The 24,492-nt window shown below is 45.6% G+C and overlaps 1 protein-coding gene across 2 annotated transcripts; it reads right to left on the minus strand.

The window, feature by feature from the left end:
- Positions 1-13,138: 13,138 nt before the first annotated feature.
- On the minus strand, positions 13,139-18,544 carry LOC119287310 (F-box/FBD/LRR-repeat protein At1g13570-like). Of its 2 annotated transcripts, XM_037566836.1 has the most exons (8): positions 18,403-18,544; positions 17,675-18,034; positions 16,695-17,555; positions 16,466-16,609; positions 15,117-16,040; positions 14,552-14,659; positions 13,549-13,959; positions 13,139-13,408 (listed from the first exon to the last, which is right to left on the minus strand). In XM_037566836.1, the coding sequence occupies exons 2-5, from the start codon at positions 18,026-18,028 to the stop codon at positions 15,726-15,728; spliced, it is 1,674 nt and encodes a 557-aa protein (XP_037422733.1). In that variant the 5' UTR covers positions 18,029-18,034; positions 18,403-18,544; the 3' UTR covers positions 13,139-13,408; positions 13,549-13,959; positions 14,552-14,659; positions 15,117-15,725. The 2 variants fall into 2 exon arrangements, with proteins under 2 accessions (XP_037422733.1, XP_037422732.1); XM_037566835.1 differs by lacking the exon at positions 13,139-13,408 and having other exon boundaries at positions 13,421-13,959.
- Positions 18,545-24,492: the final 5,948 nt, after the last annotated feature.

A 24,492-nucleotide genomic window follows, 5' to 3' on the forward strand; every position in this document is an offset into this window, starting at 1 on the left:
TCATCCCCGAAGCTTTGCTGGATTGGAGCCCGGGGATCGTCATCGAGCTGAACGTGTGCTGAACTCGGAGGTGCCGTACGTTCGGTGCTTGGATCGGTCGGATCGTGAAGACGTACGACTACATCAACCGCGTTGTCATAACGCTTCCGCTTACGGTCTACGAGGGTACGTGGACGGACACTCTCCCCTCTCGTTACTATGCCATCACCATGATCTTGCGTGTACGTAGGAATTTTTTTGAAATTACTACGTTCCCCAACAGAGTTCATCCTCCCAAAGCACTAGTTTTCAAAGAACTGCGGGCAACATGGTTCAGGGGTCCTGGAAGACGCCCGGGTGAAGGTAAATCTCAAGCGGGAGGCAGCAATACAAGGGGAGGCTGAGGGAGAGGCCGCAATGCAGGGGGCCGGGGCCGAGGACAATCAGACCAGAGTAACCATGACGATGAGGAAGAGCATGACACTGTCCCCAACGGTGTGGAAATCACTATGCAGGAGGCAGATGGAACCAGAAAGAGAGGGGCACTAGCTGAAGCTTACTTGACGCAAGTGGCGCCCAAAGAGAAGACAGACAAATTGTTGTTGTTGCCAGGTCCAGTTGTTCCTCCAAGCCCTTATTCAGTACAGGAGCCTAAAAGGAACAAACTCAATTCGACACCCCATGATAGCAACGAAGGGAAGAGTACACTCTCAACCAAAAATCTTGATGCGCGTTTGGCGGGCCTCCCTGGGGGGTCGCGCCGAGCGAAATGAGTCTTCTTTGTTGGAACTGTCGTGGTGCTGGCAAACCTGCGACAGTTCGAGAGCTTCGTGATCTAACGAGGCAGTTTGCCCCCTCTGTGTTATGCATCCTTGAAACTCAAATAGAGGGTTCGAGAGTTAAGAGTATGGCTGGTTCTTTAGGCTATAATAAAAGTTTTGCTGTCAGTAGTTCGGGAAGAAGTGGTGGATTATGTATTTTCTGGAACGATGAAATAAAGCTTGAACTTGTTGGTTACTCCCGTTATCATATTGATGCTGTGATAGATGAACTTGTTGATGTCCGAACAAGAGTGACCTTTATCTATGGAGAAGCTCAGGTAAACGAGCGATATAAAACATGGGATACGCTAAGAGGAATAGTTGGTGAAAATGACATACCCTGGTTAGTTCTTGGAGATTTTAACGAGGTGATTCAAGCACATGAACACGACGGTGTGGGGAATAGGAGCCAGGCTCAGATGGAGGCTTTCAGAGATGCGCTTGATACATGGGCAACAGCTGGACCTTTGAGAAAAAGGTTGCCGGAGGCACATACACCAGAGTAAGGCTGGATAGGGCGGTAGCGAATCCAGCGTGGATGATAGCATTCCCAGCAGCGAGTCTAGAGCATAAAACAGCGGTCACCAGCGATCACGTACTAATCTTTCTCAGGTACGTGCATGGGGCTGCATGCAGGCGGCCCCACGCTCTTTTAAGTACGAAGTTGCTTGGGAGAGGGACTCGGGACTTGTGCCGGTGGTGGAACATGCATGGGCGCGGAGCGGAGGAGAAACTGTCGCTGAGATACGCGACAAGCTAACGTCGCTGTCTTCTGATCTATCTGCTTGGGACCGAACTCACTTTGGCAATGTGAGACAAGAGATTCAGAGGTTGCAGCGACAGCTACAGGAGATGTGCGCGACCCAAAACAGATCTGGACCGATTCATACAGAAATAAAAATAGTCGAGAGACTAACAGAACTTTACCACAGGGAAGAGATTTTGTGGAGACAACGTGCAAGACTTGAGTGGCTCATGCATGGTGATAAAAACACATATTTTTTCCATCTCAGGGCCAGCCGCCGGAGGAGGAAGAATCAAATTAAGGCACTGCAAAAGTTGAATGGCGAGTTGACAGATAACGTTTTGGAGATGGAAAACATGGCCACCTCTTTCTACCAAGAGCTATACACGTCAGAGGGAGTTCATAATATGGAGCATGTAATTGATACAGTTCCAACCAAAGTGACTCAGGCTATGAACGATATGCTGAACGCCCCATACAGCCAAAAAGAGGTGAAAACAGCCCTCTTCCAGATGTTCCCGATTAAGGCCCCGGGGCCCGATGGTTACCCAGCACATTTCTTCCAACATCACTGGGAAACTTGTGGCGATGATGTTACAAGAGTGGTTTTAAAAATAGTTGAAGGAACCGAATCAGCAGAGTGCATCAACTCAACAATTCTGGTTCTAATACCCAAGGTAAAAAAAACCACGCTACTCAGCCAATTCCGGCCAATCAGCCTCTGTAACGTTCTATACAAGATTGCTTCGAAAGTTATTTCTAACAGATTAAAGCTAGTCTTACCTGATATTATCTCAGAGGAGCAATCAGCTTTTGTTCCAGGAAGGTTGATCACGGATAACATCATCACAACATATGAGTGCTTGCACTTTATGAAGAGGAACAAGGCAAAGAAAAATCAATCATGTGCCCTGAAGATCGACATGATGAAGGCATATGACAGGGTTGAATGGTGTTATCTAAAGGCTATAATGCTTAAGTTGGGGTTTACAGAGAAGTGGGTTGACATTGTTATGGGGCTTGTTACCACAGTTGAGTTCTCAGTTCTCTTTAACGGGAAAAAGTTACATAGTTTCAAACCTTCACGAGGAATCAGACAAGGGGACCCGATATCTCCATACTTGTTCTTGCTAGCAGCAGAGGGCCTGTCATGCCTTTTAAAATCAAAGAGTGAGTCATCCAATCTGCATGGTCTACAGGTAGCACCTACGGCGCCGCCAGTGAACCATCTTCTTTTTGCTGATGACAACCTGCTGTTTTTCAAGGCAAATGGTGTGGGAGCTAACGAGGTGTACCATGTGCTGGATACTTATTGTCAGGTGACGGGGCAGCGCATCAACTACTCAAAATCTTCAATTTATTTCAATAAGGGGGTGCCGGACACTGTGAGACAGGATATAAAGGACATTTTAAATGTCCCGAATGAAACGTTAAACAAAAAGTACTTGGGTATGCCATCAGACATTGGTAGCTCGAAGAATGGTGCTTTCAAGTACTTGAAGGACCGGCTATGGAGCAAGGTCCAAGGATGGATAGAGAGTACCCTATCATCGGCGGGCAAGGAGGTGTTAGTGAAATCAGTCGCTCAAGTTGTGCCAATTTTCTCTATGTCGTGCTTCAAGTTGCCAAGAGGGTTGTGTGAACACTTGAATATGCTTATCAGAAAGTTCTGGTGGGGGGGGGGCAAGGAGGGTAAACGAAAACCACACTGGGTGTCTTGGAAATCCATGACACAACCAAAGGGATTGGGGGGACTCGGTTTCAAAGATTTTGAGTTGTTCAACTTGGCCATGCTGGCCAGGCAGGCCTGGCGCATACTACAGAACCCAGGGACTTTAAGTGCTCGCTTGTTGAAAAGCATCTACTTCCCAGCCATTGATTTCCTTTCAACAGAATTGGGGAATCATCCTAGCCAAGTATGGAGAGCAATCATTGAAGGACGTGACACTCTTAAGCAAGGATTGATCAAACGAATTGGCAACGGGACATCTACAAACATATGGGAACACAATTGGCTACCACGTGATGCAACGCTTCGACCATACGGTTGCTTAACAACCCATCGCCCCATCATGGTCTCGGAACTTATAGAACCCACAATAGCAGCTTGGAACAAGGAACTTGTCACGGCGACGTTTATGCCAATGGATGCACAAGTAATACTTGGAATCCCGCTATGCACACGTAATATGCCAGATTTTTGGGCCTGGCACTATGACAAAAAAGGGAACTTCTCTGTTAAATCTGCTTACAACATGCTGGTAGCAACAAGACAGAGGCGGGAGGCTTGGTTAGAAGGAACGGTAGGTCCGTCAAGTTCTAGAGCAGCGGAGGGGTCATGGAAATCTCTTTGGAAAACTAACGTCCCGGGTAAGATTCGCATGTTTTTATGGAGACTCTCCAAACAGTCTTTGCCAACGAACGATGTCCGTGCACATCGGCACATGACAGATTCGGGACAGTGCGGACTGTGTGGAAGTCAAGATTCGTGGTGCCATTCGCTGTTGGAGTGCTCATCCTCACGAAGTATATGGGCTTTGACAGATGGAGAGGTAACACATGAAATCACAGCTACAACAGAGCCCAATGCGAAGAATTGGTTATTCACCTTGATGGACTTACTCTCCCACGACGAGTTCATACTCATGACGGTCACTTTATGGTCAATATGGCATGCTCGCCGAAAGGCTATTCATGAAGGAATTTTCCAAAGCCCCCAAGCGACACACATGTTCGTCCACCGCTTTATCGATGAGCTAGGAGTACTAAGCAACAAGCAACAAAGGCCCAGGATAGCCACCGGAACCCCGGCGGGGCAACAACAAAGACCAAAACGGCCACCACCAGGATTTTGCAAAATCCACGTCGATGCTGCAGTTCGATCACGTGGGGGTTCGGCGGCGGCGGTCTGCAGGGATGAGAATGGTAACTATGTTGGAGGCTCGGCTCTGGTCATCGAAGGAACCCTCGATCCAGCCACTCTGGAAACGATCGCATGTCGCGAGGCAATGGCGCTAGCGGAGGACCTCAATATCAGAGAATTTGTTATCGCATCAGACTGCCGACAGGTAATCCAGGACATCAACATGGGTACACGAGGAGGATATGCGTCAATTATAAACGAGATAAACCATAGAGCTACTACCTTTCATTGTATTTTTACTTTCGAGAGTCGTGCTGCAAACTATGAAGCACATAACTTAGCTAAGTTTGCTTTGTCAAAAGGTCTGGGACGCCATGTGTGGTTTGGCCAGCCCTATGACCAGAGACGTATCCCACTGCATGTGGATTTTGATGAATAAAGTGTGTTTTACCCCTCAAAAAAAATCTATAGCCGAGTTCCCCTAAAAAAATCTACAGCCGGGCCTGCGAACGACTCCATCACTGCCCGATCAAAAAACCCGACCCAGACGGACACCTCAAACGCATGGGCTGACCGACACCCTTCTCATATCTGGGTGGATATGAGGAGGCCCGGACGTGACCAGGTGCGTCCGCCATGTCGGATTGACGTGAGGGTCCCCCCGGAAAAAACTCCAAAACACGATGGTCCGAAGCTCGTCTTCTTCAACGGATCGATGGCGCCCGGCCCCTAGCCGGGCTATTTAAGACGGACGCCGGCACCGAAACCTTACCCGTCCACATTTCCTCCTCTCCCGTTCACAACCGCCACTTTCCAATCGCCGTCCACCTCCACATTTCAATTCGAGTTCAAAGTTTTCCATCTCTTATGAAACTTTTGTGTGGTGGCTCATTGCTATCTTTGGCAAAAATGCAGAATTTTCGTGGAATTTGTTCTTGAGACAGTTGGGAAGCTCAATAGTTATAACTCTGTGTTAACTATGAGAGAAACAACTTTAGAAATAACTGTTGTGATGTTATTTTGTAACTGAACCAAAGACCTCAGAAACACATTTTTTGGCGAGAACATCACGGCTTTCACATTGGAGCATCACAAGCATGCACATGAACTGTACAACAACTACTCCTCTGAAGTACAAAAAAATCGCATACCATTTTTTGGCAAGTGTACATTATTGCTTACATGGTGCCAAAAACCCCAGAGCTTGAGACAATATGGACCGGCACATGGGAGAAGACAGGGCAGGATAGGACAACAATTCCGCTGCACTTCAAGGTCCGTTTTGCAAAAAGTACCAGCAGCTCCCCTTGCGCCTCGTCATGTCTGTCTTTTTCATAGAAGGGTTGTTGTTCCATCTGAGCATCTGGTGCTCGAGTCGCTCGGTTACACGGAATACGTTCTCCTGGTGGCTGGTGGATGGAGGCATGGCTCCGGTCCTACGGATCGGTTTTTGGGGTCCTTCTACATGGATCTGGCCTCCTGTGATGGTGGTGGTGAGGAGCATGGTGACGTGATACTATGGGCATGTTCGGCAATCCACCTGCTCCGTGAAATTCGAGGATCAACGAAGCACCTGTTCCCCCGCTCCGCAATTTTTAATTTCAACTCCGCCAGCTTCGGGGCCGAGAGTGTGGAGCGGTGGGATGCCGAACATGCCTTAAATACAGTAGATGAATCTCAAGCTGAGTTTAATTGCAATCATTTAGAAGAATAAAGAAAATTACTGCATTTCTCTCTTTTTGTTTTGTTTCTTTTTTATTTATACCTTTCTTTATCTTTAGTTTTATCGATAGTATCTACCGGCTTGAACTTGAATTTGATTGCCTTCCATACTTCACAAGTTGCGGCTAGTTCGAAACTCCATTTGAGCATGATCGCGCCCTTCTTACGAGCGTGTACACAGGCTTTTAAAGCCACTCGATTAGCTGTTGCACCAGGTGCATTTCCTCCCAGTAGGATGGAGCACGTGTTCAGAAGTTCCGTAAGGGATCACACACGGGGAATTTATTCAAGTTGGGGCTCTCGACATGAAGGTAATACCCTTCTCTTGCTTTTCCTTTGATTGATTATGGGAAAACGCCTCACGTGATTCATGGGGATGTTGCTACCGAGAGTATGACTAGATGTCAGATGCCTCAAACTACTGTGTGGCCTCACCTTATAAAGGGGGACGAGACCTAGGGTTACACATCTTACTAACCGACTTGGAGTCTTAATCTGATGAGGAGCCCCTGACTTGTACACCAAAGTAAATTCCTTCTAGAAGGAGAGCTCCCTACGCGGCTAAAGGCCTTGGGAACACCTAGGCCTATTGGGCCCTGAGGCCAACCTATAATCTAGATTCCTGACCAACGCCCCCACCCCCCAGTGCTATACACCATTTGTAGCCGAACAATGAAATCTTGATGAGCTCCCTTTCTATCTTTTGTACCTAGTTGTAGCACCCAAACATTTCTCCCGTAGTCCATTGAATGATCTGGCCTTTGTAACTCTGATTCAAATGAGTCGGACACTTTTTTTCTTGAGAAACTAAACAAGCCGAACACTGATAAGGGTTCCGATGATCAAGTTACCCAGCCGTCTGGGCCATGTCATAGTCTTGTCCTAACTAGGCATCTGTACTCAAGAATATCTAGTCCCACCAAAGGCATTGTTCTGTCGCTATCGCTGGGCCTCGCTTCATGTGCCCATGATCCGCGCAATAGCTTGCAGTATACCCAAGTATCCTTCCTGTCTGCCTTAGGAGGTGTGAAAGCACCATAGCAAGACCCTAAAGATCCCATGCTAGAGGCTGAAGGAGAGCGAACCAGACATGGGTCATATTCATCTCCTCCGGGTGAGTCCATCCTTGCATATGATCTGTCACTACGATTAGGGTAGCGGCGAGAGAGGGGGCATCAGTTATGACGGCGGAAGATTGGGCGGAGATTTTGAATTTTCGGGATTCTGTGTGGGGTTTGAGGGGTTAATATAGTAATTAGATTAGAGTGAAATGAGGTGGTTGCTTTCCCAAATACAATTCCATTTGTTCAAGACTCATCCCAAATTCATCCAAAAAATTCATTGTTCTGTCTAAAATTCAGAATTCAAAACCAGGGAGACAAGTTTAATTCCAACATTTATTAAGCAACGCCTACCGCTGCTCTACATTTTCCCCTAATTTCCTTTCGCCGACACACCCATGTCCGTGATCCTCAAACCACTTTCTTTGCTCCGACACGACCAACTTGCCGCTAAACCGTGTTAAGCTACGATGCCTCTCTCTCAGAGCTAGTCAGGCGTGTGCTTCTGCAATGTTGTCCTCATCAAGTCCTAGATCTGGAAGGACGCTGCCAGGCTCCTCTCTATGCAGATGAAGCATTCGTCCTCTGCATGCAAAAATCAAAATGGTCAAGAACTGAATAGCAGATAGTTTCTTTTTTCTTTTTTTGCAAGTGAATGGCAGATCGTTTCTAGAAGAACAATGGATGTCCAAGACGCATCATCGACACATAACCATACCAGACATCACCCATGGGTCAAAGAAGTTATCAAGCCGCGTTCAGAATGCCCACCCTTTTGGGTCTGGTGGCACTAAAAGTAAACTCCAAAAATGTTTTTGTGGTGTGGAAGTACTCAAATGGTTATTTTGATCCCGAAGAGAAATATGTCTCTTGCAGGTGCTTTATTTATCTCGCTGACATTATACAAAATTGTAACTTAGCTAGTCTAGCCCACCATCTTTTCCGCTCTTCAAAAGGCTTGATTTATTTAGGTGACTATCCTTTTTAATTAATTTTCAAATCATAATACCAAGATGTAAGTCCAAACACAAACAAGCCTTTTCCTTCTTGTCAACAAGGATATTGATGGACCTCGCACAAAGGAAAAACAAGAATATCCATGGGGACATGTACAGGGTCTCATCGCCATTCGGACATTTTAGGCGCAAGGAAACGGTGCCGTTACGCTTCCCTGAGGAACAACACCAACAACAACACACCCCAAGGCAACACACTCAAGGGTTATGAGGCTGAATTCGCCCAGGTTTTCAAGCTCATCTGAGCCAATAGTGGCAGATGATTGCCTCAAGTTCTTTTTTCTTTTTGAAACACATATCTACTCTTTTATTAATGCACACGGTACATTTTTCATATACTTATGGAAGACTTTTTTGATACGGGTTGAAATTTTTTCAAATACATAGTGAACATTCATCTAAATACATGCTTTGAACCCTTCTTCGAGTACATATTCAAAAAAATCAAATACACGTTAAGCATTTTTTTACATTGTATTTGTATATACATTTTCGAAAATATACAAACATATTTTAAAATGCATGAACATTTTTGTAAATTTTACACACATTGTTTTTGAATGTTACAAATTTTTTAAACTACACAGACATTTTTCTCATATTGTATAAACACTTTTCAAATATTTCATAAGCAAATTTTGGAAATGCTTGAACATTTAAAAAAAAGTCACATAGATGTTTTAATAGTATCAACATTTTTAAAAGTTGCACGACCATTTTTATGCATTGTGATAACATTTTTAAATGTGTGATGGATGTTTTCAGTAAATTATTTCTTGAAATTTATATTCAAAATGTAAACAAAGGAAAAAAATAAGAAAAAAATGAACCTAACACTATAGGGCCGGCCCACTTACACTCACTTGAAGCGATGCTATTCTCCGTATGGCCACAAGCGATATATAGGATTGCCCGAGTAGCACAACGGCCTTGCTGGATGTCATGGGACATTATGACGCTTCCAAAAAATGGGAGGCCTTGGTTTTTGTGGTATGTAGATTTTTAATTTGGCACTTTCTCTCTCGCCAAGCATGTCGGATGTTGCAAGAAACTTTTTCTCTTAGTGCTAGAATCCTAAAAGTAGCATATTTCCCAAAAGCATCGCTATTTGAGGCGGAATTGGGCTCACATCCCTCTCAGATCTTGAGATTAATTTCAGATGGGAGAGACATTTTGGCCGAAGGAGTACAAGGATTGGAGACGGAGCACCGACAAACATTGGGCCACAAAACTACATTCGCAGGGACAACATAATGAGGTCGTTATCTTCTTTGATTTAACACCCGCTGCAACTTGTATTGAAACTCATCGACGACACCTCAGCTACTTGGCGATAGGAGTTGGTCTGGTCAGTTTTTCTTCCCTTTGATGATGAAGCTATCTTACAAATCCCCCTGTGCACACGACATGTAAACGATTTCTAGGCTTGGAGTGCAAACCAAAAGGGCTTATTTCGATGAGTTTGGCATATAATATGACAGTTAAGGTAAAGATAAGAAATGAGAATTGGCTCAATGTACGGGAAAGATCATTAGATAGTGCGACATAGCCCAGCGGGTGGTCGTCCCTTAGGAATATCATGATCCCAGCCAAAATTAAGGTGTTCCTGTGGTATCTGGCTCAACACTCCTTGCTGACGAGATAGCTTCTTCACCATAGAACACATGGCGACGACCATCTGCTCATTCTGCAGCATGGAGGATACATGGAGGCATGCATTGTTGAGTTTTAATATGGCCAGGAGTATATGGGCACTTTATTCAGAACTCATGGTTAAGCATATATTTCCGAAAACATGAAGAAAAAAACAAAGAACTGGTTGTTTAGTATGCCCGAGTCTTTGTCGCGGGAAGAGTTCACGTGGATGGTGGTCAAGCTGTAGGGCAGTTTGAAGTTTACGAGGAAAGTTATCTATGTGAAAATATGCCCAATGAATGGGGAGATTTTTAGACATTCATCAAACTCTAAAGAAAGTCTTCAGTTCAAATTCTTCAGAATGTAGATCACAGATTTTCCAGCAACAGAATAATAGAAAGTACATGCTTGAGGAATTTAAAACTAGGTAGGCTCGGTGATGACATGTTAATTTGGTAGACCAGTTTCAGTTGTTGTATCAACTGTACGTCTGATTGAGGCGGCTGAGATTGAACTTCGAAGACACTAAGTCTTCACCATATTCCTCTTGAGCTAAGGTCACAACAGACTTTGCCCAATCACTCGTGATAAGTCTTTAAGGTAGACTTCCAAAAGCTTCACAGACTTGATCACCAACACGCCACAATTACTCTTGGGTGCTCAGAACATGACGCCTAACTGCCTGGAAGAATGACAGTCTTCAAAGGTAATAGGCGTCGGATCACACAGATCAAACCCTTCAGTGATGCTCAATCACTTTGGCTCTGGTTTTGTTTTTTTTCTTCATTTAAGTGTGCGTAGAGTTGTATCGATGGTCGATAGAGCTTGAGGGAATATTAATTCAATCTTTAGCTCTTCATTGAGTTTGACACTGTTATTCATCAAAAGAGCTACAACTGATCTCTACACTTGTGGGCTATCAGAATCTTACCCAATTTGCAGTGGAAGTGGGAGGGGTGCTTCTGAAAAGACCACCAACGGATCACGGTACAAGCTCGCAGCAGGGGCTTGTTGTCTGGGATGCAACAGGGCCAGAGGGACTTCGTAGAGCCGGTGCTGTTGCTGTCTGCGTAGGGCCGTCCCCCACTCCCGTCCCGGGGCGCTAAGGGGTTTTGTTTTAGCTTCGAGGCAAGGCGGAGGCGAGTATATCTCTGACGATATGGCTGCGAGGATTCGAGGGTGAGGAGGCATGGTGTTGCCGGATGTTGCGGCGGTGGCTTTGCGGCGGCGGACTGAAGCCGAACGACTGAGACGTGGTCTGTGGTGGTGCCGCGTTACGACACGTTCTCCGTTGCATTGCGGGCGACCGTCCGTGCGTGGCTCAAGTGGCATGTCGATCCTACGAACGAGATGCGACCGATCGGACGGCTCTCAAGGCGGCTTAATTCTGGATCAAATCAACCGGCCGATTTGCGTAGCAACTAGCAACCGTCCGGTAGGAAAGAGCAGGTCGAGCCGAATCAGGCCGCGCGAATCTCAAAGCTCCCTGCCGAGGACAAAACCTCGGTACCAAGTCAAACGACTCGCCAACGGGCTCTTTGCTAATCCCCCCCAAAATCCCCAAATCACAATTCCGTAACCGCTCGCCAACCAACGGCCAACGCAACTCCGGCCACAGCCATGGCGCAGCGCTCTCTGCTGCTCTTCCTCCGCGGCGTGCTCCGCCTGCTTCACCGCCGCCGCCGCCGCCTCGCCCAGCCGCCGGCGGGCCTCCGCGAGCTCGCGCGCCTTCTCCTCCCGCTCCTCCCGCGTCCGCGCGCCGCCACGGCCAGCACCAGCATCGCCGCGCTGCTCCTCTCCGCGGGGATCCGGCGCCTCCCGCGCGACCTTCTGCTCGCCGTCGACGGGGCGGAGGGCCGCGGCGACCTGGACGACGAGGCCGCCCGGCAGCTGGTACTAGGCGTCGTGCTCGCCAGACTTCGCGCAGGGCGCGCTCCGGTCCACGCGGAAGCGGCGGGCGGAGAAGCCGCGCTGGCACCGCCGGCCAACCCCATCGACGACATCTACCACGACGCGGGGGCGGGGGCCATCCTTGTCTTCGTCCACGCCCTCCTCCGCCTCGCGCCACCGCCAGCGGGCCCGGCCGAGCAGGTCGCGTCCGAGGCCGCCACGGCCACCTGCAGCATCATCGCGCTGCTCCTCGCCGTCGACGGGGTCCTCGATCTCGGCGACCCACGCGCCGGGCGGCTTCTCATCTGCGTCTTCCTCGCCTGGGTGCGCGCGAGCCACGCGCCCGTCCACGCGCCCGGAGAAGCCCCCGATGATGCCCCGCAGAACGCCGACGAGGACCCTGATGATGCCCCGCAGAACGCCGACGAGGACCCCGATGATGCCCCGCAGAACGCCAACGAGGACCCCGATGATGCCCTGCAGAACGCCGACGAGGACCCCGATGATGCCCCGCAGAACGCCGACCAGGACCCGGTTGCAGCTGACAAGTCCGACGAGGAGGAGAAGACAGTGACCGTCGTTGTGTCGACTATCCAGGAGGCCCTAGAGGCTGTACTCCTGTGGGACAAGGGCGGCAGCATCATGGTGGACGTGCCGGCCCACCTCCAGCGCCAGGACGCCATCGACATTGATGAGTACCTCAGCTCACGAGGTGCGACACCTGCTGCCATGCGACGAGGTCCCGTCCTCAACCTCATCCTCACCGGCGCCGGTGGGCAATAGAGGTGCCGATTCTTGCATGCTTAGTTGCAATTTCATATTGAGCTGCTGCAGAACCTGAACCAAGATGACTTGTTGTTGCTTAGTTGCAATTTCATATTGAGCTGCTGTAGAAACTTGTTTTGCTCTGTTGCCTGCCTGGTTGCAGTTTCAGGTGCAGAAACTGAACCAAAGCTGGTGTGTTGCTTAGTTTCAGACTCAGTTTCATATTGCTGCATGCAGAAACTGAACCAAAGCTGGTGTGTTGCGGCTTGGTGTCGAATCATGTTGCTGCATGCATAAACTCAACTGAATCAAATTGGTCTGTTGCTTACTTTCGATCCGACTGAACTGGACCAAATTGGTTGTTGTTTTAGTTTCAAAATCTGTCGTTGTGATCACGGGTCTTTGTTATGCGTCATTTTGTTTCTCGGAACCGTATGAGATCTTTATGTCAAAAGCACTGTCCTTATGATTGTTGTTTTGCGTTTCTTGAAACAGTATTATATCTTTGTGTCGAAAACAAGTACAAAACCACTCTAGGTATACAACAGTCCTGAATCATGCCCTGCCGATTCCGTTTTCAGTACTTAGCCTCCATCAAAAGAAACATGGTATTCTTTCATATGCTGGAAACTGGATACCTTGATGTCCATTAAAAGCACTTTTGCATTCAGGTAGATCATACACAGAACAACGCACATCCAATCAAGTGGAACATAATATAAGTCATCATCTATTTCACGGTGAGCAGCGAGCTATCAAATATCGACTGTCAAGTTAATGGAAGGCTCCTCAAACACCCCGCTCAACCTCATTCGACAGCCTGCGACTGCTGCACGGAATCGGAGTACAGAATTGTTAAGTCCATACAACGTGTGACCTCATTCTCAGCCGCCTTCTTTTCCATGCAAGTCCTGATAACAGGAGGCCGAGAAATGTTAAGCCGCTTAGTGTACAATATCATCACTTCCCTTATTATGATGGTGTACATGTTATTAAAATAGCAAAAACCTGACATAATTCGATAACAGCATTACATATTAATTTTCCTCACCTTCAGCATGTTCCATGTCTTACAACCTACTCCCTCTGTACCGTAATAGTTGTCGCCGGGGGGATTCTCCGACCAGGTGAAAAGCTAGGAAAGTACAGAACTACCCCTAATCTGAAATCATCGTCTTCCTCCATCAACCCCTCCGCTAGGCCCCTCCTTGTCGCCCCTGCTCCACCCCTCCGCCAGGCTCCTCGTCGCCCCTGCTGCTCCTCGTCGCCCATCCATCACCTGCCCCAAGCGCTACCAGATCCATCACCACGTTGAGCAGCAGATCATCAGCACGCCCCGGGAGAAGCAGCAGCACCTTGTTGAGCAGCAGATCATCAGCATCATCTCCGGCTGGATCAGTGCAGCAGAGCATCAGGTCGTCGCTATGAATTGACCAGCAACATCTCCGGTTGATCATCAGATCTTGCAGCGAGCATGAGCATGTGTTAACAGGATCATAGACATGTGTATGAGTAAAATGACAGAGGATAAGCATGTGTAATAGAATCTACAGAAGATGTCACAGTAGATGTACTAAAAAATGAGTACAGTAGATGTCACCATTTGTAACTACAGTACTTCTTTCATTTGTTTGAAATTTTCAGTAGATGTCACAGTAGCATGATGAAATTTTCAGTTAAAACCATTTGTTTGAAAAAGGAGTACAGAATTTGTTTGTAACCATTGACAGAGGAGTAGTTTCAGAAAAACTTAACTGAAAACACTAGCATTTGTTAGCATTATCATTTGATCATTACAAACACTAGCATTTGTAAGGTTCCAAGTAGAACTCCAAGCTAAATACAAGAAAACCCATTAGAAACGACGCAAGTTCATCAAATTATTGCTAATGCTACTAGACTAGTACTCCAGCCATGTGTACTAGACTAGTACTTCTGCAAGCAATGGCAGGCAGCAATTTCCATGCATGAAAAGGGAAAGAAGTACTCATACATTGAGAGAGAGAGAGAGAGAGAGAGAGAGAGAGAGAGAGAGAGAGAGAGAGAGAGCTCACCAGCCTTTGCAGGGACAGCACTCCAGCAGCCAAGGCCATGCTTGAGGATGTAGTCCCTCAGTCTCTAGTCCTCCTCAGGATACCATAGCCCCTTCCTGAAAAAGTTAACTGAAAACACTAGCATTTGTTAGCATTATCATTTCAGTTAACTTTAATTGAAAATTAGTGCAAGGGATTCATTAACTGAAAACATTTGTCAGCGTTATCATTTGATCATATTCAGTTAAAGTTAACTGAATATTTTCATTTAACTGTTTTTTTTTCAGTTAACTTTAACTGAAACTGAAAATTTTCAGTTAAAGTTACTCCAAGCAAAAGTCCTACACTAAATTACTCCAAGCTACTCCATTTTAAGCACAGAATCAAGTGCACAGAGTTAAGCAATATTACTCTGCATCAGTTAACAAGTTTCAGTTAACTCCACATCAGCAACTCAAGTTTCAGTTAACAAGACCAATATTACTATCTTGTATTTCTATGACATGAAAATAATACAAAATGCATCAGTTTAAGATTCAATTCAACGGATACACTAGGAAAAATGATGAGGTAAATTTAAAATTACCTTAAGTCCAGGAGCAGCAGCTCAGCTCTGCAGCTGCGTGCTTGCCTGAGTAGGTCAGCAGCGAGCTCGACCAGCGGAGGCAGCTGCTGGCGCCCGATGAGAGCACAACCGGTAACCAGAGGAACAACAGCCGGTAAACCAAGAGGAATAAAAATAGAAGAATTATACAGAAGCAAGCAGTTACTGGTTAGGCGGGAATGCTTTGGACGATCGGATAACACCCAACGCCACACCTGATAGCATGGGGGAGACGGCGAGGTGAAAAAAAAACTAAAACAACTAGGGCTGCGTGCCTGCTAAAAAAGAGAAGGCCCCATGTGTCCATACATGTCATGCAGGGAGGAAGCATATACATCATCTAAAATGGGGTGAAAACGTGGAACTCCGAGGTTAATAGAGTTTTACGCAACGAGTACTGTAGTGGAGGGCAAACAGCGCATTTATGCAAAGGGAAGCATGTTCATTTCATCAATATTATAATGGACCGTGCAAAACCAAATCACAATGCACATAGTAGTGACCAATGCAGACATGTTTAAAGATGCCACCGCATCGGATTTTCAATCCCTAGATAGAGATACAATGTACATCCCTATACCAACAAATCCCTTAAAGTAATATTAGGGTGCACTTGGACGAAATCTTCCCTTCGAGATACCTTCTAGCAGTTCTATGGACTACGTCAACAACCGTTTTCGTGTCTCTTTCATGGCCTTCTAGGGGATATTTGTCTGAATGATCTATACTTAAAATCTCCAGTGCAGGGGAATTTTCCACCATGTGTGAAAGGAACTCAACTTGACCGATGCATGCTTTAAATCCTGTAACATACAAACTCTTTAAGTTGTTGAACAGACGCTCCGGTAGCTTCCTGATAGGTTCATCAGATTCTTGTATCGAATGCACATAACTAGGGAAACGAAACTGCAAGTTTAAACCAAAAAACCATGGTCAAAAAAAAAATAGTTTGAACAAAAAATGAAGTATGATGCGAAGGATTGTGACTATTACTGAAAGTCAAGAACATAATGTGAGTACGTGAGCAAGTCTCAAACAGACTTTTGTCAAATTGCCATTTTATTTCATGAAAGATTCATATTGAACAAAAAAACTAGTAGCTTCCAAACAAAGAGAGTGCTAAAACAAACAACAAGTAAGTTTAGCAGTCTATATCCATCCATCACTTCCAGGACAGCATATATGCAATAAAAGAAACTGTCCAGCACAGCACTTCTCATCACATATTATACTCGAACGTGCCGCCAAGTTGACAGCATGATAGTTGGCATGGTCCAAAAACGAGACATCCAATGCGTTGAAAGAAGCTGTAATGCAATATGAGTACTTACGTGCAGCTCTAACTTCCGGATGAAAGGAGCAGACCTCACAAAAGAGACCAAAGATAATATATTGAATTCTTCGATATAAACCAACCTCAATTGTAAATACGTCATCTGAGAAAACTTGCATCGGTAATGCATCAAACAGGGAATCTGAAAGATAGATAACCAAAGGTCATGATCAGTCATGTGATATTATAGGATAATTCATGACTTAAAGGATGGTGTAAGAGCGAACCTTTGGAGGTTCACAGGCTGTATCGAGGGTCAGATGTTGCACATTTATAAGCACATTAGCAAGAACAGTAATAGTGTGCTCGAGCGTGTCTCTATAATACCATATGTTTGCACATTTCAGTTCCAATGAATTACTGAGGTCAATAGGCACCGCTTCTCCTCTGTATTCGAAGGTTGCAAGGTTCTCGGCAAGGAATTCTATATTTGTTATATTGCAGGAAGCAATTTTCAAGTATAGCAGGTGAGGCAGAGGGCCGTTAACCTTTAGTTCCCCATTGAGATGGCATCTAACAATACTCAGCCACTCTAGGTTACAGCAGTTTGACAACATATGTTGAATATCCTTCCCACTGACATTCACTAAGTTCAGATCAAGCTTCCTTAGGTTAGGGAAACCACTAAAATGAATTGGTGGCTGGAAATCTACAAAGCTAAGATGAAGTTTCTGTAGACGGCATATACTGTCGTCGTCTAAAAGCTCAAATGGAAATTTGTACCGATCATCACGACCTGGAGGTTGACGCTGTTCTGGTGCTAAATCAAAAACTAGTGCCTTTGTCTGCGATGATACAACAAAACGAACCCAGTTATCAAGATGTTCAACCAACATCCAGTTGAACTCAATTTTGATTGCAAGCTCTTCCACCAACTTGCCACGGTACTGTTCCAAGACCCTATTAACAATGCGAGTGAACATTAGAGTATACACTCTTTTCTCATAATTGTTTTTGCCACATACTGTATTTCCATCGAAACTCAATTTAGAACAAAGCATCCACAAGTATCTCCATTTCCTTGATACGGCACTGGTTCTTACAGCCTCTTCCAGAGGCAACTTTGAAAAAATTGTGCATAGCACGTCCTGCAGAATAGAAAATATATCGTAGAAATTAGTAATCTGCAATCAACAAACGAGCTGGAGCACAAGATTTTAGCGCAGTAATCAACAGGCGAGTTGGAGCACAAGATTTAGCGCAGTACCTCTGGAAGGTCTCCAAACAGATCAATCGCCGATTCCTTTGCATCAATTGGTCCGTGATGGATGTAGTCAGATATAACTCCACAGATGAGAATGCAGCACAGTTTACATCGAACTTCCCCAGTTATTCCCTTGGCATGGATTAGTCCGCAAAGCAGAATGCTCAGCAGTTGAAACTGGCTGTTGGCTATAGGCGTTTGACGGAACACTTCATTCTGTTGAATGTGCTCGGATAAAGCTCTGAAAGCCAGAATGCTCAACGCTTCGAGCTGATGGCCTACTATTCTGCCGCTGCCTCGGTGGAGTTGCGTTGGATGGAATTGATCGGGCACTGTGAAGTTGAGCATGATCCCCATTCTGAACTGCAATGGGGCATGGAAAACCCAATTAAACCGGGCTCCTGCATGCAGGTTGCTCGGAAAAAAATAATTAAATTCATGGTAGCACTAGTATTATGGTAACAGAGCAAGTGGAGTGGAGCATCAGTATTCATAAGAAATTAGTTGCACACAAGTAGAAACTAGTATTCATAAGAAATATCGACATAGTACCTTTGGAAGGTCTCCAAATAAATTTTCTCTACAAATATTCATCAGAAATCAAGCCCCTACCACCACCAAAAAAAAAAAACTGTTTCCTTTGGTGGGGAGGGACATGTGCAGATCCAGATGTTGTGCGCCCAGAATATCTCGAGGGCAGCAATCATGGATGGATGGGAGCGTGCTCATACCTCAGAAACCAACCGGTGGCCGGAACGGCGGCCCGTGAAAGGAGGAGGGGTTGGGCTGGTCGCCGTGGAAGAGGAGAAGAGGTGGGGCACCGGCAGCGGCAGCGGCAGGTCGAGCCGCCGTGGGTCGCTCGGACTGAGGACTCGGGAAGGACGGCCGGCGATGGGATTTCTTTTCCGCTTATTTTTAGCAGCGTATTATTGGTGTGGAATTAGCCACAATTCGAAAAGAAGTCCAAATTTGTGTCCAGCTTGATTTCAAAGTCCTCCTCTTCTCGGGAGCTTCCTATATAACACTAATTGCCGAACGCTCACTAAGAAGCAACCCCCAGCGAACTCCCTCACGGTCGTTTGATTTGATTGAGATCAAATAATGGCAGTTTTCTAAAAAGACCGACTCCTCTAGAAAAGAATTGCCATGAGAAATTTTCACCTCTACAACTAAAATTGTCGTAGAAGACATTCACAATTACCACCCTCCCAGTGAACGTTCGCCTGATAAGAAGGTCCATTGTTTAAAGTTAATCACATCTTTTCCAAAAGAAGGCATCTACTAAATCTTTATTATATAGGACAAAATGTAACTCCACAAAAACAACGTTTCCGCCGCTTGCACCGGCCTCCTCTCACAAGCATAGCAATGGTTCCTCGCTCCTATCTTTTGATGATTAATACACTGCCGCCGACGTTACGATCTACAAGAAGTCGTGTAAAGACAACAGAGGGAAGGTTGATGCCTCAAGGGATCTCAATAGCGATGATGATGACGTAGTGGGTTTACCTTAGATGAGTAAAAGGCATACATCATGCCTTGGAGTTCTAATCAATGGAATGATTACAATGAGGTGGAACCAATCTACTGAGATCAAAGGTATGGGCCTCCAGAAATCAGATATCATCTGACGGAGGGTCGCCTGCCCTTTGTATAGGTTAACATGTGTCGGTAATTGACATGGATGATTGTGGAGGTGGTCGTTGCTGGAAGTGTTTTGACACTTTCATTTCAAGCATGTAGTGTTTTGGGATAGTGGACTGATGGAGGTTAGCATCCATGTCTGCTCTTTAAAAATATGTTTGCCACCTTCTAGTGATGTCCAAGAATTCTTGATCTCGTTGTAGACGAAGTGGTTTTATCTTCACTAGGCGCCCTCGGTACGGTTGAACCGCATCTCCGAGGGAGACTGACCAACGATGTGGGACTGTTGGACATTCACCTCCGTCTCATCGTGACAAGACCAAGAGTTGGCCAGCGACATAGGAATCCTAGACACAAAGGGTATATGTGTCATTATTTGGTCATTTTCGAACTTGGAGGTTCAAATCAAAATAAAAGAGCAGGAAATTAAACGGAGAACTAAATCATCGAGCAGGTGAAACAAAGATGATATGTGATGCTAGGAGTGCATGTGTTGCACTAAAATGGCAGTTGGAGCGTCGGATAGGTGGTGCTGAAAGATACAAGCGTGGGCCATGGAATGGCTAAGAAATGTAGAGCCTCGTAAGCATAAGAAATGTTGCCTTTGAGGCCATGATGAGACTTCCTATGATCTCAGGATGATCATAAGGAGATATTGAAATATTATTCAATCTCTTTATCTGCATGTTATTTATGCCTTGGTAATTAGAATTGTCATGTTTATATTTATGCCATATATTCCTTCGCTTACTGGTATATGTTATTTTTGGTTATCTTGTGAGTACTTATTAAGCACTCACTAGCTCGCTGTTGTGGCCGAAGAGAGGATTGATCTTCCTTCGGCTAGAAGGAACTGATCGAGAACAATGCTAGGGAACAGTGATCCAACCAGATCCCTTTCAAATGGATTCCAACCCAACCCTTGGTGCTATAGTTTGAGAGGGAGAATTCGGCGAAAAGATAAGACCCTCACTAAGAATTGAAAGGAGGACAAGCACGTGTACTTATATACTAAGAAGTCGAAGGGATGTGTTGTTCTGAATATAATTCAACGGTTAGATAAGGATATGTCTGTTGAGTTTGTTGAACATGTGGCACTCAATCACTTTGCTATTAGGCTCTGGGTTTTCCTCACCTAGGATTCAGTCAATTTCGCCAGGGGGAGGGGTTTCTCATACAATACTTCTCCTGAATAACGCAGAGTAGCCGGCATGCTATTGGAAAAGACGCGTCCACCAACATGTTGCCGCCAGCTATCATAACGACTGGAATTTTGAAATTTCAAATTCTTCAATGTAGAATAACCTTACAACAGGTTTCCTAACTCCTCAGCGAAGAATTCAAACTTACGTGTTCTAAAGAATCACCTTCAACATGCAAGACTGAAGACTCTGCAAAGGAGATTTCCAAAGTCTTCAACTTCAAAGAAATAGGTTCGATTGAGCACAACTGGAGACACACCATTGTCTTAGTAACACACGAACACCCCCCACCCTCCCTAGCAATACGTTTTGCCATGTTGGCTCAAAGAATAACAAAAGGAACTATTAAAGAGGTAAGTCTTCACGGTCCAAATCTTCAGCCAAGTCTTCGACGGGCGCACCAAAATCTTCAATGTCTTCACATCACTTTTAACTAACAGTGGTTAAACCAAATGCTCAGGGACTATACTCACAAACACATTAGTCCCTTAACAACTTTTTTCATAAATCATCCACAATCTACAAAGGAGGCACTAGATGTACTTATACATTGGCTATTATGAGCTCATTTTAGCAATCCATTCTTGTATAGATCAACATTTTGACATGGATGTTGTAGATGAAGAAAGTCAAGGGAGTCAAAGCAAATTGGGATAGTGAGGCTCACATCATTTTATGGATGTGTGCATAGATGAAGCGCAAGCAAATAATCATCATGGTTCCTTCTTGTCCGAAAGAGGGTATGATAATTTGATTAGGAAGTTCAATGAGCGCACAATGAGAAATTTTTCGCGTCGGCAATTAAAAAACAGGTGTGATGCATGTAGAATTGATTATAGCATATGGAATACATTGCTTCAAAACACATCTAGCATAGGAAGAGATCATTTTAGAAAGACCATTGATGCTATCAATGATTAGTGAGCATTTAATTTAAAGGTATCATTGTTGTCATGTAATTTTTCCATGTAGTGTAATGTTGCAGGTATCATTTCGTTTAACGTGTATCTGTGCTATTTGATTGCAAGCATGTCTGCAAGCTGCCAAGTTTCGGTTTGCTCCACGAGCAGAGGAGGATCAAATGAGAGAGATGTGTGTGATGCTTGTTGTGTCACGAATGAGCATGTGATGGTGCCAAACCCCACATATCAAGGTGGTCCCTGTCAAGTCCATTTGGAATATGATTCTGGCTAAACCTCTCATGATTTGTGTAATCCTTATTCGCCAAGTCCTAAGGTTAATGAAAAGATGGCAATCAAGAATGCTAAAAATGAGGCATCGATGCATATTGTCGAAGTATTTGATGCAAGGAAAAGAGAGTGCAAAATCAGAGTGCAAACGAGATTGTGGATCCAACAAGACAGGAGATTCATGAGATGATGGCCATGATGCTTCCCAGAACACCTCCGAAGGGGAAACACGAGACATTCAACCATTTCATTCTTCATTGCGAAACATCATCAAAAAATCATTTAGTGTTCCCAGGATGAAATGGCGAGTTCTCCTAAGCATACCATGGTATAAACTGGAGACCCAAAAGATGGTTGTCAATGCATGCATGTGTCTCCACAACTGCAATTTTGATATCAAGTTACATGAGCATGGAACCTGGAGTAGAGAGACAAGGGATGTTCGGTAACAAAATGTGGCACCCCAGCTCAGAGAAACCAGAACGCCCCGTATTCCAGCCCAGAGATCGAGGATAAGTCTTCTGGAATACGACACTGCTTAGCATAGAACAAACCAGCTTTCTATTAATTACACGAATATGAATACAAGGTCTCCGACATTACAATGAATAACATCGGCACGGCGACACTACGCCATCCTCAGTTGCTCTATGCAAGCAGAGAACAACTCGAAGCAGCGGGATAACTCTAGAAGCGGAACAACGAAGACGGTGGTGAACTCCACTCCGCAGGGACTCTGGCTGGAACGCTTATCCTAGCTCGCACGAATGGAAACCACGACAAGCAAGCAATCAAATACGGCATGACCTGCAAGCTGGCATGACACGCCAGGTCAGTACATTGAATGTACTTGCAAGCTCACAATAAACCAGAAGCATTCAAGACAGACAATAGCATGGCAATTACAGGTTAAACAGGAATTATCATGATAACATCAGCATAACATGGCATGACCAACATAAACATGATACAACTATCTCAACATGAACATATTAATCCGACAATACTAGCATGCAACATGATGACACCATATGCACTACTTATCTTGCTCGGGTTACCTCGTAACCAACACATGCATCACTTACCAACCTCGAACATCACACGATCATCTCAGGATCAAATCAAGCTTGGTATAATCAATACCGTAGTAATCAGTAAATGACCACAAGGAGCTTGACCTTTACCCACGACTCCCGTACAACATCACGAATATACAACAACTCGATATCCTCGATACCACCGTGATCCTTACGACGATCACAACCATGACCAACACTAGGTCCCAAATTGTGATCCTTACGGTGATCACAACCCGACCACTAAATGGCCCGTGATCCTTACGACGATCACAACCCGACCAACACTTGTCCAACTTATCTCACTGTTGTTAAGCACATTATTCTTATTACCGTTGACTCATGGTGTGACCTTCTCTCGACCTGGGCCCTTATCCGCAGGCGCGGCTATCGATAGATTTAATATACACTCTGCAGAGGTTAGTACACTGTACCCACACTACGGAACCCATGGCCTCACACTCCCATTCGGGTGGACCAACGACGTTCCGACAAAACCGATCTACTGCCATGACACTCTCCCGGCCACTCCGACTCACTCCTCACTGAGCTAAGTCATGGGTGGCCCCATGCCTACCTCCAGACACAACGACCACCGTCGTGGCCCCAAACATAAACAATCCCACACGGGGATTCACCGGCTATAATAACTACGGGCACACAAGGTTATGCTCCGCCTACCTGATCAGGGTAGCACGCGCCCATAACCTTCCCTCGTTGGAGGCACCGGCGAGAGGCACGACAATAGACCCAGTTAGGACCGTCCCTTACCGGTAAGCATGGTTGCACTGGTCAGCATCAATTCAGCGGCACCATGACTCAGCCAACAGTTGTTCAAGTTCAATTTAATCTGGTTAAACTTGAATGCAAATATGCTGAGCCATGATAAAATGCATGAACATGATATCAACATCACCATGAGAGTATCACATAACTTTCCACCATATCAACAATAAATCATATCCACTGAGCATCGCATACTGACTAGCATGACCATCTCCAACATCAACATGTACTACTAACCAGCATAATCATATGAAAGGTAATACTAACAGGTATAACATGATCGCAGAGTATAAGACAACATAGCACAAAAGTGAACATGCAACTCTAAACATCACCGGAACAACGATAACCATCATTTCAACAAGCAAACTTTTAATTAAGATTCAAGTTGAAAACCATGGCTACTGCATGACTATCATGCAATTGGGTATTGTGGCTTGCTTGGGGATGAAGAAGGTGTTGAGGAACGTTGAAGAAAATAAAAATTTTCCTACGGTTTCACCAAGATCCATCTATGAGTTCATCTAAGCAACGAGTGATAGGAGTGCATCTACATACCTTTGTAGATCGCGAGCGGAAGCGTTCAAGAGAACGGGGATGATGGAGTCGTACTCACCATGATCCAAATCACCGATGACCAAGTGCCGAACGGACAGCACCTCCGCGTTCAACACACGTACGGAGCGGATGACGTCTTCTGCACCTTGATCCAGCAAGGAGGAGGGAGAGGTTGAGGAAGAAGGCTCCAACAGCAGCACGACGGCGTGGTGGTGATGGAGTGGCAGATCTCCGGCAGGGCTTCGCCAAGCTCACGCGGAGGAGGAGATGTGTTGGGGAGGGGAGGGGCTGCGCCTTGGATGTTCTGTGCAGCCCTCCCCACACCCCTCTATTTATATGGGAAGGGGGAAGGGGGCCGGCCCCCT

The sequence above is a fragment of the Triticum dicoccoides genome, chromosome 4A (assembly GCF_002162155.2).
Source record: "Triticum dicoccoides isolate Atlit2015 ecotype Zavitan chromosome 4A, WEW_v2.0, whole genome shotgun sequence".
Lineage (NCBI taxonomy): Eukaryota > Viridiplantae > Streptophyta > Magnoliopsida > Poales > Poaceae > Triticum > Triticum dicoccoides.